This window comes from Tamandua tetradactyla, chromosome 18, assembly GCF_023851605.1.
Source record: "Tamandua tetradactyla isolate mTamTet1 chromosome 18, mTamTet1.pri, whole genome shotgun sequence".
Classification (NCBI taxonomy): Eukaryota; Metazoa; Chordata; class Mammalia; order Pilosa; family Myrmecophagidae; genus Tamandua; species Tamandua tetradactyla.
Window position 1 is genome coordinate 5,530,310 of NC_135344.1, and position 16,333 is coordinate 5,546,642.

A 16,333-nucleotide genomic window follows, 5' to 3' on the forward strand; every position below is an offset into this window, starting at 1 on the left:
ACAGGTGCACCGGAAGGTTCCTGGTGAACCCTCAGTCGCAGTCATGCCTGTTCATGGCCAGCCCTTGCTATGCTTCTGGGTTCAGTTACTTCCAACATGCGTCACTTAGGGCTGGGCTTTGGTCCCCGCCCCTTTAACAGAAGGTTTCTGGAACTAAGTCGCCTCCTAATTTCCATGCAGACACCCTGCAGGCTTGATGAGTCCTTGGTCTGTTGATCCTCAGACGGTGCACTGACCAGCCTAACTGGAAGAAACTGGGCATTGAGCTGGGTGCAGCTCTGGCTGAAGCCCTTATTGACAACAGTTCTTGCAGCATTTCATTTTCCTGTGGGAATTTTTAATATTGATCCCATTATTACTTCCTGCTGTGACTTTAGTTTGCACAGAAATAACCCGCCAAAGCCGCCGTGTGATTCGTCACAGAGACGGGCCTTTGTGCACACGTGCTGAGCGGGCCGCGTCCCGGGGGCTGGTGCTGAGGCCCCCGTGCAGCCCCTTCCCACCTGCCACCTGGGCGTAGGGTCAGGCCTCTCACGCCAGCAGCCGTGGTCGCCTGTCGGGAGAAGCTGAGACGTTGCTTTGCGCTTACCCCATGACCTTCAGGGGGGAGGAGGAGGGAGGACACAGCTTCTTCCAGGCACGAGACCAAAGTTCTCACCCAGGCCCCGGATCCGCGTGGCAACCGGGCTGTCCCGGACTGTTCCTGCCGCCTCCGGCTGCAGGGCCTGCCCAGGCCTATGGGGGTGTGGGTGGCTGGACCCAGTTCTCTCAGCCGCTGCTGGGCCCCACCCTGAGCCCTGCCTGCCCCTTGGCCCCCAGATCAGGCCATAGAGACCCCAGCCGAGAGAGGCTCAGGGGGGTCCTCTGAAGGGTTCCCAGAGACGGGGAGAGCATTTCTTCGTTTCTCTTTTCCTCCAGGGGGCCCAAGCGCTGAGGTCGCCCCCTCCTTCCACCAGACAAACCCTCAGGTGTCAGGTGGGCCCGAGGCCGAGGCCGGGGCAGCACAGCCGCTCTGAGCTGCCTTGTCTCACCCAGAAACACCCACGCCCGCCCCGTTTGGGGAGCCCCTCGGCGGCTTCTGTGCCGTGAGCGTGCTTTCGGGGTGACACGAAGCTTGCACCCTTTCCCATAGCCATTGGCTGGCATGGAGGATTCACCTCTGAAGCATATTTTTACAGACTTTGCATTGATTTCTTAAATGTGTATCGAAGTAAGTGGAAGTTTCACAAAATGAAGACACTGATCTTTTCAATTTTTAGCATTATGTGGAGGTTTAGTACACGGATTCCAGTTGCTTTAAATCTCTGTCCTGATAGGCTGATTCCCCCAGAGGATTTCCAGTTCACAGGGATGTGTAAGCACTTCGCTGATCATTTAAATTAGTCAAAAGTGTTTCCTTCCTGGCTTTGCTTTCGGGTCTCCCCTCGTGGCGTGGAGATAGGACCCTGCGACCGGGGCGGCCTGGCAGCGGCCATGCGGTACCGGCGGGAGGGTCGCATGTGGATGCGGGTCTTCGCGGAACGCGCCCTTAGGCGGGCAGGCAGCGCGCGGCCCTGCGGACCCGGGGGATGACGCCGTCTCACGGTAGCGCCTGTCCTCGGCAGATGCACATTTTGAACTGAGAAGGGAGAAAACATGATGGACAGGTTAGTGAAAATTCAGTTTTCCTATTTATTGAAACTATTTACCGAGCGCCTCCTTTGTGCCTGGCTTCCTAAAAGAGAGATGAGCGTGGTGCAGAGGGACTCACGGGGGTGGGGAGCGTGGGGAAAGACGTGCTTCCAATTCTGGGCACAAGTTCTGGGGTGCGCGTGGGTGGCGGTCCTTTGGGAAGCCTGGAGAACTGAAGAATGAGTAGGCATTAAACATCTGTGGAGGCAAAGGAAAGGGGGACGGTTTTAGAGCAGCCTTCCACCCTGTGTCCCCTGGAGCCTGTTTTCAAGAGCTCCTAGGTGTCCACTGAAAACATGTCTTGTGGAAATAAGCCGGGACAGGGCTGCACGCTTTGGCCTTCTCCTAGAACTGATGCCTCTGAGAAGTCGTGAAGTACAGCACAGCTCCCAAGTACTGTCACCACATCGCTTTTTAAGGAAATGCTTTTGGAAGATCCCTCTCAACACCAGGCTGGGCACCGGTGGTTTGGAAAGCAGTTCGGGGAGAGCTGGTGGGAGCCTGAGGTTCCTGGTCAGGGACCTGGGGACAGAGGGTGGAGAAGAGAACACGAGGGAACCCGAATTCCCCAGGAGTTCACGGAGAGCCCCCAGAGGAGCAGGGTCTGAGCCCCCCAAGGTCACAGTCACAGTGGGGTGTCCTTAAAGGGGCCAGGGGGGACCAGGTGGCCATGACAAAGGACCCCAAACCAGGGGGCTCCAAACAGAGCTGTGTTCTCCCCGCCTCTGGAGGCCACAAGCCTCGAGTTGAGATGTTGGTAGGGCCCGGCTGGCTCTGCTGAAACCTGTGCAGGAGGCTCCTCCCTCCCCCTCCCTGCCGTCCCTCCCCTCCTTGCCCCTCCCTGCCCCTCCCTGCCCCTCCCTGCCCCTCCCTGCCCCTCCCTGCCCCTCCCTGTCCCTCCCTGCCCCTCCCTCCCCCTCCTTGCCCCTCCCTGCCCCTCCCTGTCCCTTCCTGCCCCTCCCTGCCTCTGCTGGCAGTAGCCAGCCCTCCACAGGGCCTGAGCCCTTGCAGGCCGCCTCCCCACATCCGCATGCATGTCCCCCTGCTGATAAGAACCGCACAGTGGCTTGGGGTCCACTCTGACCCTGTTGCCCTCATCGGAATGAATCACTTCTCCAGGACCATGCTACCAAATACAGCCACATCTGTGGACACAATTCAGCCAGGAATAAGACGACGTCAGAAGTCATTTGTTCCTCACTGAAAAGCCGTTCATAGCAAGGTTGCCTGGGCAGCTCATGGGGACCCCTCTCAGCTCTGAGGCCCACTGTGAGGGTCCCCAGAGGCACACTAGGACGGAACCTCGGCCAACACCGGCCCCTGTTCTAGCCTCACGTCTCTACAGCAGCCTGGGAGGGAAGGCTGTGGCCGCACCCACGCTGGACAAGGGAACTGCAGCTCGGGGCAGGGGACAGTGTGGGCCCCGAGCTGCCTGCTGCGGCCCACGCCAGCCCACCTCTCCCGTGACCCCGGGCCCTGCATGGGTGGCTGGCGGCTGAGCTATTTGGAGCACAGAGACCCCGTGTGTCCCGCCGCACAAAGAGGGCCCTGAGGGCGCGGCGGGTGGGCGGTCCGAGAGTGCCGGCGCCGCCCTGGCCCTGGGCCACATGCTTCTCATAGATGCGGAATTTCTGCCACGGCGAATCCCCCTGGCCACAACCATGGGCCTTTTTGTCTCCCTTGCCTGCCCGGTTGACCCACACTGAGAGCGCCCGCGGCGCACGGTCCCCAAACAAGGGGGCGCTTCTTCAGCCCAGGCCCACACTTCCAAATTCCAGGTCCCAGCTCTGCGGTGGCTCGCAGGGAGCCCAGCCCCCCGGGACACGCCCTCTGGGCCCCTTCTCAGATCAGGGGGACAGGCCCGAGTGCAGCATCTGCACGCGGCCTACCCCACCCCCAGCCTATGGCTCTCATGGGGTCCCCTTCAGGAGGTGGGCATGTGGATTCCAAGGGCAGACTCGGAAGCCCCCTCCTCCGAGCAGCCCCCCGCCCTCACCCGCCCCAGGAGCTGAGCGCGCTGCTCTTCTCAGGGCCGGGGTCCATGAGCATGGAGGCCAGGCTGGGAGCCACTCCTGCTCAGAGCCCGGCTCTCCCACGGAGGCCCCAGAGGGGGTCTTTGTGGGGCTCCCAGGAAAGTGACCCTGTGGCATCCCCACCGGGACTGGAGTCCGCCAGAGCCAAGAGGGAAGGTAGATGGGGCCGTGGCACTGCTCCTGTGGCGTGGCCGGGCAGGGGGCAGCTCTGTAGGAGCACGGCTGCCTGTCCACCTCGGGCACCCCGCCCACCTCGGCAGCCCTGTCCACCTCGGCCATCCCGTCCACCTCGGCCACCCCGTCCACCATGGCAGGCACCTCCGGGGTTGGGGCCCTTTTGTTCCCTCTTCAAATGCCATACAAATGGGACATTGTCCAGCTGTGTGCAGAGGCCAGTGCCCAGCAGGCAGACACCATGGGCTTAGGGGCTTCTGAAGCCCCCGCCCCTCACTGCCGTGGACACCCCCTTCCTGCCGGCCCCAGGATTCACAGCGATGACTTGCTGCCCCCACAGTCCCAGTCACACCCTACACTGCGGTGCCGGCACCTGTGGGCCGCACAGAGCAAAGCGGCGGGGAAGCAACAGGCACGTGATGCAGCTCCACTTGCATCTTTTCTGATACCTTTTCCCCCAGAGTGAAAGTTTAAAAATCCCTTGTCCCATCTCATTCAAAAAAATGCTTAAATTTCCTAATTAGATTTTCCGTTGCCCTGATTATTGCCTCTAGTAGTGCCGTGTTGTTTCATTGTATTGCATTTGGAGCCTTTTACCCCCTCTAAGGTAAGGGATGCTGAATGCCTCGGGCACACCTGTGCAGCGTGAGGGCCCTCGGGCACACCTGTGCAGGGTGAGGCCCCTCGGGCACACCTGTGCAGCGTGAGGACTGTGGGGGAAGGGGGGTTCTGGAAGGCTGCCCCACCCTGGTGGGATGAGGTGACAGGACGACAGGGGACCCAGCAAGGTAATGGCCCATATGGCATTGGGGGCCACGTTTTCATGGAGCCAAGACCTCCCCCTGGCAGCACCACGGCCGGCCACCGAGTGCCCCCGTGGGTGGGCTGTAGCTGCACCTGGCCAGGGACACTGCCCAGCACCCTGCTCACATCGGCCTGCACGTGGTGTGCTCTGTGACTAGCATGCCAGGGAGGAAGTTCTGGGCTCAGACAGTGCCCGCCACAGGCCCAGCGCTGCCTAACCAGAGAACCGGAGTGTGGACATGGGCTCGGCTGGCCAAGGCCAACTCTAGCCACCTACAAAAGGGAGACCTGCTGGGCCTCGGGTCTCAGCAGGTGAGGCAAAGACTCACCTTGTCCCCAGCTTTGCTTTAGGTTTTGCTGAGCTCTGTGCCCATGGGGGCTGGAGGAGGTGTCTGCAGAAAACAGCACATGTTTCCTGATGGGTGGTGGGATGGGAGGCAAGGGGGAGGCCAGGGAAGGGAAGGGGGAGGGGAGGGAAGGGCAAGAGAGGGGAGCATAGACCTCCGGGACCAAAGGCCCCTCTTGGTGCGAAACTTCACTTCTGCTGAGCTGTGCTAGTCTTCCGAGGGTCCCAGCCCCAAGTGAGCTCTGACTGCCCGTGAAGAGGAAATCCTAGCTTCCCTAGTGAGGTCACAGTTAAATCATCCCTCAGGTCCACTGTTGTGTCTTCTTTGATGAAAACTCAATTAGCTTGTGCAGGACAGTGGCACTTCCATCTCATCATAAGCGGTTTGGTGCTTTGCAGTTAAATTTCATAGAAGATGATTTCTGAATTATGATGTATTCTGGGTATGTGAACGATTTGTTCCTAGATACGTACTTTATATTCCTATTTCCCTGAACCTCTGGCACTCAGAACACAGGCTCAAGGCCCGCAGATGAGCCCCGTGACCGAGTTCGTGGCTCCCACCGTCTCCTGGGTGGGGAGCTGCCCTCCCAGTGGACCCGGCACGGGGGGGCACCCACGGGGAGCGTGTCGGGCAGTGGCGTGGGGGGTGGCAGGCGGCGGGCTGCGCAGCGTCCGGGAAGCCCCCTGCCCCGGCGGACCTGCAGCCAGTGTCTCACGCTCTGCTCGCCAGGGAGGGGGTGGGACAGAGACTGAAGTCACAGAGCTGGGCTCAAAACGGCGACCGTCGGCCCCTTGAAGAACACCGTGTCCTTTGCCCACCCACCGCGCCTGTGAGACGCGCAGAACCGGGCTTCACGCCTCCTCTGCTCTGTCGAGCCTGGGTGCGCCTGGGAATCTGCGTTTTGTTTCTTGCACAGACACACGCGCCCACGGGGTGTCTCAGTGAGGGCTGCCCATGTGCTGTGCCCCAAGAATCACACACAGGGTGGAAGGTGGCTGGTGAGTAGAGGCCAGCATCCCTCCCCCACTCTCCTCCAAGGTGGTCTCGCGTGGAGTGGGTTTGTTTCACCTTCTGGTTAGAACAAGATGAGGGGTCGCTGACAGCTGGGCAGGCAAATGTGGAACCAAGAACTCTGAGCTCCTGAACTGTCACGGGGTGACATGCGACAGACCGTAGAGCGAGATCACTTGCAAGGCTCCCAGGTGCGGCTGTGAGTGTGTGTGCGCTTGTGTGCATTAGTGTGCATCCGCCATCCTCACGTATTCTGCCAGTGGCAGCTGATGCAGTGGGTTGTGAATGCACAGGTGTGCGCGCAGGTGAGCAGGGAGACACTGAGCAAGGAAAGGAGAAGGATGGCTGCAGGCAGGGAGCGAGGGGAGGCTGGCGCAGAGGGAAGGAGCGCGGGCACTGGGGGCCACTGCTTGCTGGGAAGGTGGTGGAGGTAAGGGGGCTCGGAGAACGGAAACAAGAAGGTGCCACGGCAGCCCGGGGTGGACCCCCTGCTCGGTTATGACATCGTGAGCGCCTTAAGGAGCAGACCCCACCCCCGCACCCCGGTTCCCTCCCAGTGGCGTTTCTGTGCTCCCCAAACCCCCGGCAGGTACACAGACCCACGCCCAGTGCTCTGAGAGTCTCGAGCAGCCCAGCCACGATTTTAACATCACCACCCTCTAAGAGGCCAATGCTGTCTCCCAACTACGATTTCTAGGGGTCATTTTAGCACTAAGATTGGGGGGTTGTTTTCTTGCTTTTTTTTTTAAAGATGTTTCCAATTGTAGAATTTGCTCACTCACAGAGAGAATATTAAGTGCCTATCGTGGAAGAAGTGGGCCTGTAAGTGTCACTAACTGTGTTGTAAATGCTGTGCTCTATAAATGAAGTCAAAACAAAAAGGCTGCATTGAGCCTTAACTGATTAAAGGTAATACTACTTGGTGAATTTAAACCGTTCTTGTTGCTACGATAAAGAAGGTTTAGCCTTCTCACCGTGTTTCTTATGTGTTGGGGGAAGTTACTTTGGGGACACAAATGCCCTTCTCTGCACCCCACAAATAACCGCATTCAAGGATACAAAGCGCGACTGTTGTGGAAATATTAGTATTCAGCGGCTCTTGTGTTTTGTTAACACATTTAATTATGTACAACATAGCTATTGTTTTCCTTTCACATTTGCATTAATTTATATCAGCCACAGAATATAAAGCTCAGCTAGAAAATCAGTCTCTTTAATTATTTTGGTTGCTCTTGAAACCTATAAATGAGCATTGCATCTGTGTAAAAAATTACGGTGTAGTGCTGGCCACAGCTTTCTTAGTACTGCCTTTCGAACTCTCGGACGTAATTATGCATTCAGGAGACAGGTTGCAAATAGTGTTACAGGAGTGCATTTAATAAACGGTCATGAAAGAATAATGCCACCAGAGACTCCCACCCAGCCCGCCCCACTTTCCCAGACATCCGAGATTGGGCGGCCAGGCCCAGTCGTGGGTGTGGACGCTGTCCGCTGGACAGATGTGTGCGGTGGCAGCGACTCCTGGCCTCCGGCTCATACCTCGTCATGGCGAGCTTCTGTGGCCAGCTCGGGCTCCCCTGCTTTGGAAACACAGCTCCACGCCTGAAAACTATACTTAGGAACATCGAGTTTGGAAACACATGGCTGCCTGATAACATGTCATTGTTGGCACAGTTTCTAGTTTAGTTGAATGAGTTTGGAATCATTTTTCTTCTGTTATATATATTTGTGGAAGTCTGCATTGATACGTCACCTCATTTTGAAATGGCAGCGTTAAACCTGAATATACGCTAAGCAAAGTCAGATGATTTAATTTTCAGGTCATTTAAAAAACAGCCTTCGGATATTAATGAAAAATAGGTGGTGTGCTAGAGACTGTTTGCAGTTAGCCAGCCACATTTTCTATGGAGAAGTAACTGCTCACCTCTCTGTTTACTGAGCAGAGAAACCTAATGCTCGGAGGCAGGGACATTCCCCAGCACTGGTTGTGTGCCGGCCGGAAGCCGAGATGTGCCACCGGCAGGCTGGTGCCCTCAGAAAGCGGGGTCCCCCAATAAGGCCGTGGAAGTGGGAGCACATGTTTAAGGGTGATTTTACGTACCAGTTGCGGTGGAAGGACGAATGCTTGGCATCCAAAGTTATGAGCAGCCCTGGGAACTGAGCATGCTCAGGACTTAGCAATGAGATGGGAGGGGACAGGGCTGAACAGGCCAAGGGGAGGTAAAGCTGTCCCAGGAAAACGGGTGCCCAGGAGCTCCCCTGAACCCAGCATCTCATAAGCTGCCGAGATGAGAGCTGGCTGCAGGTCCCCAGGTCTGAGACAGTAAATGAGCGAAGCCTGGACTCGCTGAGAATGGAGAGGAAGGGACAGATGTGGGAAGATTGCAAAGGATGGATGGACTGACAACTCTTCTGATAGACTGAATATAAGAAGTGGAAGAGTGTGGGATTTTGAAAATGACTTTGTTTTCAGCCTTGGAGCTGCCAGAAATGAGATATTTAAGATGAATATTGTTTGGTAGGAAACAAATTCATTGGGGACTGTTTTGAGTTTAAGGGATCCAGAGATTATGCAATGAAATGAGGAAACTCTGGATCGGGACCATCAGCAACTAGCTAAGCAGTTAATCCAGTGACACGGAGGCGAAGAGGTGAACTGTCCAGTGGTACAAAGGAGGGAAACGCCTGGGCCCAGGCGGGTTTGGGGTCAAGGGGGAAGGATGGTAGGGAGCCAGGAGAACTCCAGGCCTAGAGCTGCCGGGACAAATTCTGAGCTGACAGGGCCAGGGCTGGGGGAGGCCATCTCACCGGCCACTTGCCCGTGCCCTGGGTTTGGTCCTTAGCAGGGTGTCCAGGCCCCTCCTTGGCTGCCACCCCCACCCCCATGGTCTGCCCGGCACCTGCGCGCCCTCCACCCCCCACATTCCTCCCCCGCCCCCACCTGTGGCCAGGCCATGGCGCTGACAGCTCCTGGGTCCCCACTGCGCCCTCTCGGTGTGCACCCCCACCCCACACGGGGGCCGCCTGGAAGGCCGCTGGGCTGAAAGCCAGGCCCTGCCCTGCGCCCCATGGAAAGGGAGGCCGCTGACCAGAGGGCCCTGCTCGTGGCACAGAGGGGCAACCTGTCCCAACCTGGGCACCCCGACGCCGCCCACCTGCCTCGCCGTGCCCCTCTGTGCTGGGCTGCCTGGGCTCGCCGCGCCCCCAACTCCCTGCGCACCAACCCCCCCACGCACCCCCCTGCCCCCCTACGTGCCCCCAACCCCTGCGCACCCACTGGCCCCCATGCCCCCGCCTCCCCAAGCTACCCTGTGCCGTGGCCTCGGTCCAGGAGCTGCTCTGCCCACTGTCAGGCTCCAGGCCAGGCCCTCGTGTCCCTCCCGTCCCTGCCTTGGGGTGATTTCTGGAGAGACGCCTGGGGCCCTCTCCTTCTGAAGGCCCAAAGGGGACCCCAAGCCCCGAGCACCCCAGGTGGTTGGGGGGGCGGGGACAGGGGACAGGAAGATGGAGGGTGGCGTGCGGATGGCGGCGTCCCTTCCTCGGGAGGAGAGTGGATGCGGTGAAGGCAGCCCCAGGCACGTTAGAAAGCAGGGTCCTGGGTGCCCCGATGGCTGAGGGATGTGCATCTGTGCGAGGTTCACGCTGGCTGACCCCTCCCGTGCGATGAGCACTTGGGCTGCTGCCACGCTTGGCCCCTGTGCAAACTGCTGCTGTGCGCCTTGGGGCACAGACAGGCTTGCGTCCCTGGTTTCCATTTTTTGGGGTGGACATCTCGGAGTGGAATGGCCCGGTTAGGTGGTGGGTCCACGTTTCACCTCTTGAGGAGACTCTGAACCGTTTTACATTCCCAACACCAAGGCAGCAGGGTGCCAATTTCTACATATCACTTGTAATTTTCTTTTTCTTTTCTTTTCTTTTTTTTTTTTGTAAGAGCCATCCTAGCCAGGGTGAAGCGATATCTGGTTTGGTTTTGATTTGCATTTCCCTAATGACTAATGATGTGGAGCATCTTTTCATGTGCTTATTGCCCATTTGTATATCTGCTTTGAAGAAATGTCTGTTCAACTCTTTTACCCATTTCTTTATTGGGTTTGCTTTTTGTTGATGAGTTGTAGTCATTTTTAAAAATATATTCTGAATATTCTTGGATATATAATTTCCAGATATTTTTTCCCCATTCTATGGGCACTCAATATTATTTTTTGTGCTCAGGAAAAATAAAGATGAGAAAAGGCAGAACATTTTATTGGCCAAAGAGACCTTGAGAAAAACACTCAGAAATAAAGAAAGGAACTACATTAGATTCAGAGTCCCAGTGGTTGTTTACTCTCTCGTGCGCCAGTTTGTTGGCAGCGTCAGCCAAGCTCAGCAGTCTGGACCGTGAGCAGCCTGTCCTCGGAGCTTAGCAACATCTCTAGTCATGCCAAGAGGCGCTTTAAAAGGTTCTAGGTTTTTTCAAGGGTTTTGCAGGAATTGCTGATTAGGAAGCAGAAGGTCTGGGTTGTAGTTGTGATTGTGCCCCGTGAGTGTGCACGCGTGTGTGCAAATGCGTGTGAATGAGGGCTCGGAGGTTTTCCGCCTGCCCAAAGGAAAACGCCCCAGGCCCGCGCGCGTCTCCACCCGCCACCCACCAGCACCAAGAGTTAGCAGGTGCAAGGGCTGGCAGATGCTTTCTGAGGGCGCCAGAGCCTTCCCCACGCTGAGGTGAACAACCCAACATCCCCGACTCACGGGGCTTCTCGGTCCGAATAAAAGATGTCCTCAGAGTGTGAGAAGACACTGCCTGCTGCCGGTTCCTGAAACCGTCTTGGAGGAAACACCAAAACCCCCCACCTCCACTGCTCACCCCACACCCCTTTGCCCCATCACCCTGCTTCTAAGGGCTGCTGACTGGTTCACTGCCTGTCTCCTCTTCCCTTCTTTAGGGGGTGTTGGCCGGCATCGCCCCACAGCCTGGTTGGCACCCAGGCTCTCCAGCCCTGTCCACACTCACACCCAGCCAGCACCCTGTGCATGAGGGCCTATACATGTGGCAGGGGCTCCCAAAGGCAGGCCCCCAGCTGTGGCCTCCCCTCTGTCCTTCTGCAGCTACAAGGGGTGAAGCCCAGGTGTCCCACTGTGCCCCTTTCCCCAGAGCCCTCAGGCAGCGCACTGGCGGGGCCTTTGTGTGCCAGGACCCTGTGCTCCTCGGCCCTCTCCTGCTCTCCCAGTCAAGCCCACTTCTCCTCCCTGCCCTGGGCCCCCCGGCATCTGCTCTCAGTCATCCGTCCCTCGGCTCTGGCTCCTTAGACCCCACTGTGACCTCCTGCCCGCAGCTCTCACTGCTCTCCCTGGACGCCCTTTGCTCCAGGCAGATGGTCTTGTGCTCCTCTGCAAACACCCAAGCTCATGCCTGCCCAGCACCTGGCCTTCGGTGTCCTCCAAGGCCTGCCCCCGAGTCTGCAGGTGGCTCAGGTGGTCCCAACTCTCATTTCGTTCAGGCGTCGGCTCCTCTAGGGCCTTTCTGGAACCCCCTACCCTGCTTTACCTTCTTTAGATCATGACCTAATCTGTCTCCCGTTTCAGCGGATTCCCCGCTAGAAGGTAAGCTTCCTGAGGTCAGGGGCCACCTCCCGTCCTCACTGAGACCCAAGCACCTCACACAGGGCCCTGCACACACTAGGTGCTCGATAAATACTCGCTGGGTAGGTGGGAGGATGGATGGATGAGTGGTGGTGGGTGGGTCCGTGGAGGGATGGGCTGTGGGTGCGTGATGGATGGGCGGTGACTCCATTTTACATAGATAAGTGATAGAGTTTGGAGAGGAAGCCAACTAAATGGCATTCATTTAAAACTAACCTGCCACAACTACAGAGTCAAATGGATTTTTACCATTTTTGAGAGAAATGCTATTTTTTATGTGTGAAAGCTATGAGACAGGTGGTATAGAGCATGCAATACCCCATTCCCACTTCAAATTCTCTAACTGTTGCTCCTTGCAGAGGAGAAGTAGAATCAAAATGTCCTGAATAAGCAATTCTCTGATGAGAATTGTGGAATCTGGAAACTCAAGAATTCTAAACGCCCCATTTCTCTAAGGCATAAATCACACAAAAGATGTGGGCAGTTCCATTTTTACCCAGAACTCTAAAAACTTCCAAAAACCTTTCAAATACACGTTCTGGGCAGGTTTACAGCGTGCGCCAGGACTTTCAGCCGATAAGCGCCCCTAAGAACGCTGGCCCGGGGGCCTTCCCAAAGGCAGGTCCTGGCCTGGAGGGCACCTGCAGTTGGCTCTGGCGGGGGCATTGGTTGGGGTTGGGGTGGGGGGCAAATCTTGAGAAATGGAGCCCCCTTTCCCAGGGCTTCCTCTCGAGGAGGGCGTGGGGCCCAGGCTGGTTTCTCCAAGACAGTTTGGGGCTGTCCGGCAGCGTTATGGCCGCTGTCCGGGACTCTGGACGGTGCAAGGGGCCACTAGCTCAGGAAGCTGGAGAAAGCGCCATTGTGCCCGGGCGGCTTGGCACAGGCCTGCATTCACACCCCGTCCTTGTTTGCAGGAGAGGCAGATGTGAGCGGGAACAATGGAGCCTCGTCTAAGCTCGCAGCGGTGACAGACGCCAGGCTCACAGCGGACCCCAAGAATGCCTGGCAGGGCGCCAGCCCAGCTGACCGCGGGAGCCGCCCCCACTTGGTCCGCCTCTTCTCCCGCGACGCCCCGGGCAGGGAGGACAACACCTTCAAAGACCGGCCCTCGGAGTCGGACGAGCTCCAGACCATCCCGGAGGACAGCGCGGCCACATCCGAGCCCGCGGATGCAATGGCATCTCAGAAAAGACCCTCGCAGAGGCACGGCTCAAAGTACCTGGCCACGGCCAGCACCGTGGACCACGCGCGGCACGGCTTCCTCCCCAGGCACAGAGACACCGGCATCCTTGACTCACTCGGGCGCTTCTTTGGCAGCGACAGGGGCGTCCCCAAGAGGGGCTCAGGCAAGGTGAGCGCAGAGTAGCGGCGCCCGGGGCCGGCGGGGCTGCTGTGTTAGAGGGAGCCGCCAGGGAGAAGCTGGGGGCGGGCTGAGCCTCGGGGGGAGCCCTGGAGCCCTCCGGGGGGCCGCCTGGGCCTCTCCTTCTTCCTCGCAGCCCCTCCTTCCCGCGAGGGCGGCAGCTGGGACACGGCTTGGGGTCAGGAACCCTGGGACTCCTGCCCTGCAGGCCGGCGCGTCCCGGGGCCGCGTTCTCTCCGCCGATTCGCTTCTGCCGCCTGCACATTGGGTTCCCCGTTGGCTTCCAAGGCCTGTTTGTCCTCGGGGTCAGCGCTGCTGGCCTCACTCGCTTTGCAACAATGACGGCATTGAGCGAAAGGGGGATGCGGGATTGAGCCCCTGACATTCACACTGGCCTGGAGCGAAGCTCCTCTGGTGTCTGGTGGCTCTGCGTGGCGGGTGTCTGGGTGTCAGCGCCTCCTTGCCGTGTCATTCCATTAATGCGAATCTAGACTCTGTGCATTTCGTTGTGTAAAAGCAAGTCTCAGGTACATAAAAACATGTGACTGGAATAAAATGCTCCTGCTGTGGTCCAGTGGCCAAAGTGGCTTCTGAAAAGCTGGCTGTGGGTGGAGGGTCCTGTGGCTGACCCCCAAAGGAACAGACTGCCAAAACTCCAGGCCCCCCGTGTCACAGAGCTCCTGTGATCGGCTTCAGTCCCCTGGGCAGTCTCACGCTCATCGGCAACCCCGAAATTGTGGGCGGCAGGCCCGATGGCAGCTGCATCTGCGGCCGGGGGTGATGGCGCAGTGGCTCTTTCCACCTGCAGCTCCGCTCCAGGTCGGGTCTCTGGTTGTGCCCTGTTGGCCTCTGCGGGCACCTCTGCCACGCGTGCGTGGACGGGCCCGGGGCCTCGGCGGCTTTCCCACGGGGGTGGGCCCTGACTATTCTGCCTCAGCTGGGGGGTAACAAAAGAGTGGATGTGAGCTGTGCAGGAGAGAGGACACCATTGGATGTCCCGTGTTGTAAAACAAGCTCATCTGAGTGGTCACAGTTTAAGCTGAGTAACTAAAATTATGAAAGCGTTTCTATCAATGCTTGGTGCCATCTCACGATGGATATTTCGTACTTAGAGGGGGGGACTTGTACTGTTTTTGGTCTCTCCTCCCCCTCAGTCTCAGAAGTATCTCCTCTTCCTCTGTGAACCTCACCGAGGGGAGACGGCCAAGCACTCAGAGCACCCAAAACATTTTCACAGGATGTAAAAAAAAAGAACAGCTTTTAAGTAATTGTTTAAAACTTCTTGAAAGATCAATTCTGCTCACAACCGGATGTTGAATACGGGAAATTTTCAAATGAGCCTTCTTGTCCCTTGAGGCTGAGGGAAACAGTGACGAGTATAATTATGAAATTGCTTTGTTTTGAGGATGGCCCGGAGGCTCCTGCCCTGAGGCCCCTCCCGGAGCTCTGCAGTGGGGCTCGGCCACGGGTTGAACTCCACCATTTTGTTGTGAATCTTTTGTTTTGAAGCCCTGGACATGGAATTGTGACACCCCCACCGCCAGCAGCGCCCCGCAGCTCCCCTGCACGTCTGCGTGTTAGTTGCTGTGGGCCCTTGTGAGGTTACTTTTATCTTTGTTTTTCTTTCTGTCCTGTTTTGCCTGGCTCCTACATCAGGAGCGCCCTCCTTTATGTGCTGGGAAGGGAGCTTCGGGTTGCCTTCAAAAGCGGTCAGAGAAGGCCTGGCTGCCGGCCCTCAGGACAGCCCATTTCCTCACTGCCCTAAATCATCTACAACAGTCGCCTCCTGGGCGCAGCTGCGGAAGGCAGGGCAAGTGGCTGTTCCCTGCTCCATCTAGAGCAGACGGTTCAGCCCCGGGGCCCCTGGGGGGGCCCCTAAAGGGGCTGCTGCTTCCCCCACCAGGGGCCCCGCCGCACCGGGCAGAGCTCTGGCTGCCCACGCCTGCGCCCCATGCCTCTGAGCACTGGCAGCGGGCATCCAGGGGGGCGCCCCACTCCCCCAGTGGAGGCATGTTCCCCAGCCAGCCGGCCTCAGAGAAATGCTCCTTTGTTGTAAGGGAAAAGAAAGACGCACTGTGCCGCGGCCTCGGGGCCCAGGTTCATGCCCTAGAATGCCAGGCTTCCCAAGAAAGGGGTGGGCACGTGGGGTAAAGAGTAGAAATGCCCTCGGAAAGGGTCTCACTCAGCCGCCGCCCCTCGCCTTTTTGTCCAGTGCCAAACACGGGCACCCAGCCTCACCCCAAAGGTTTTCAGGCCTAAAAGCAGCCAAGGCCTCTGCAGCATTCGCTCTGGAACCCCCGCTTCTCCTCTTAGCCCAGAAGAGTAAGGTTTCGCTGGGAAACTAAACCAGATGCAATGATGCAGCATCTAGGAAGTTCACGTGTGAGGAGGCAGCCAGGACACCTGTGCTAATGTCTCTTCCGGGTCACTGGGCTCTTCAAGAGTTTTCTTACTTAATAGTGATTGTTCTTTTTAATGCTGGCCTAACCCTAACCCTAACCCTAACCCTAACCCTAACCCTAACCCTCTGGACTGATAAGATGGTTTTGCCTATTCTTCTCTATTTATTTCACATTAAAAGCTCCATTTATAACCCACTATTCTGTGCATTCCGTAATTTGGCCCTCAGTATCACATCTATACCTGGGACCCTGATTCTCACATGGGACAGGCCCCATGTCTGTCACTGAATTCCAGGGCTGCAGCCACTGAATTAACCAGAACATCATCCTTCCCGATTTGTTCCTGCTGCATTTTAATTTCATCAACCATGTTTTGGTTCTGTGGTACTGTAATTCGTCCCTGTTAACACAATTCCCTGCTCTGTAACTCTGCTGTCACCCCGTGGGGAAGGGACATGAAGGACACAGTAGAAAGTATGCTGGTGGGTGCCTGTCCCAGATGGCACTCTGGTGACCGGGGGCCCGTACGTGGCACTGGCTCGTCGCAGCCACACGCTTGTCCCTCGTGGGCACGAGCCACGCTGAGCCTCAGGTGGCCCCCGTGGCAGCGAATCCGCCACGCACAGCAGCACATCTGCCAGGGGCACTGGTAAAGAAAATCCAAATTTGACAATGCAGGGTGTATGTTTTATGCACCCAAACGCTTGGAATTCCTTTTGAAGTGTCATTTTGCTGACCAGTGATTGATCATAGATTCATTTGGCGCAGCCACCAACTATTTACCGTGTCCTTCTGCCATGTCGACAGCCCCACTTGTCCGCCGTTAGTGAAATGAGAACTCTGGGTTGCCACGTTGGCAGCACTTTCATGCATCCTCTGTATTGGTGGCGCGTGTGTAAATTATGC

At 57.4% G+C, this 16,333-nt stretch overlaps 1 protein-coding gene and 1 long non-coding RNA gene across 5 annotated transcripts in view; one reads left to right on the plus strand and one right to left on the minus strand.

Moving 5' to 3' along the window:
* Positions 1-16,333, plus strand: part of MBP (myelin basic protein) — a 104,295-nt gene that overhangs the window by 61,614 nt on the left and 26,348 nt on the right. For all 4 annotated transcript variants that reach the window (XM_077135193.1, XM_077135195.1, XM_077135192.1 and 1 more), the window contains exon 4: positions 12,580-13,016. In XM_077135193.1, coding sequence (XP_076991308.1) covers positions 12,580-13,016 — 437 coding nt within the window. The remainder of the gene's footprint in view (positions 1-12,579; positions 13,017-16,333) is intronic.
* Positions 1,524-5,264, minus strand: LOC143662496 (uncharacterized). The gene is made up of 3 exons (XR_013165350.1): positions 5,184-5,264; positions 5,012-5,074; positions 1,524-1,618 (listed from the first exon to the last, which is right to left on the minus strand). It is a non-coding gene; the product is annotated as an uncharacterized LOC143662496 (long non-coding RNA).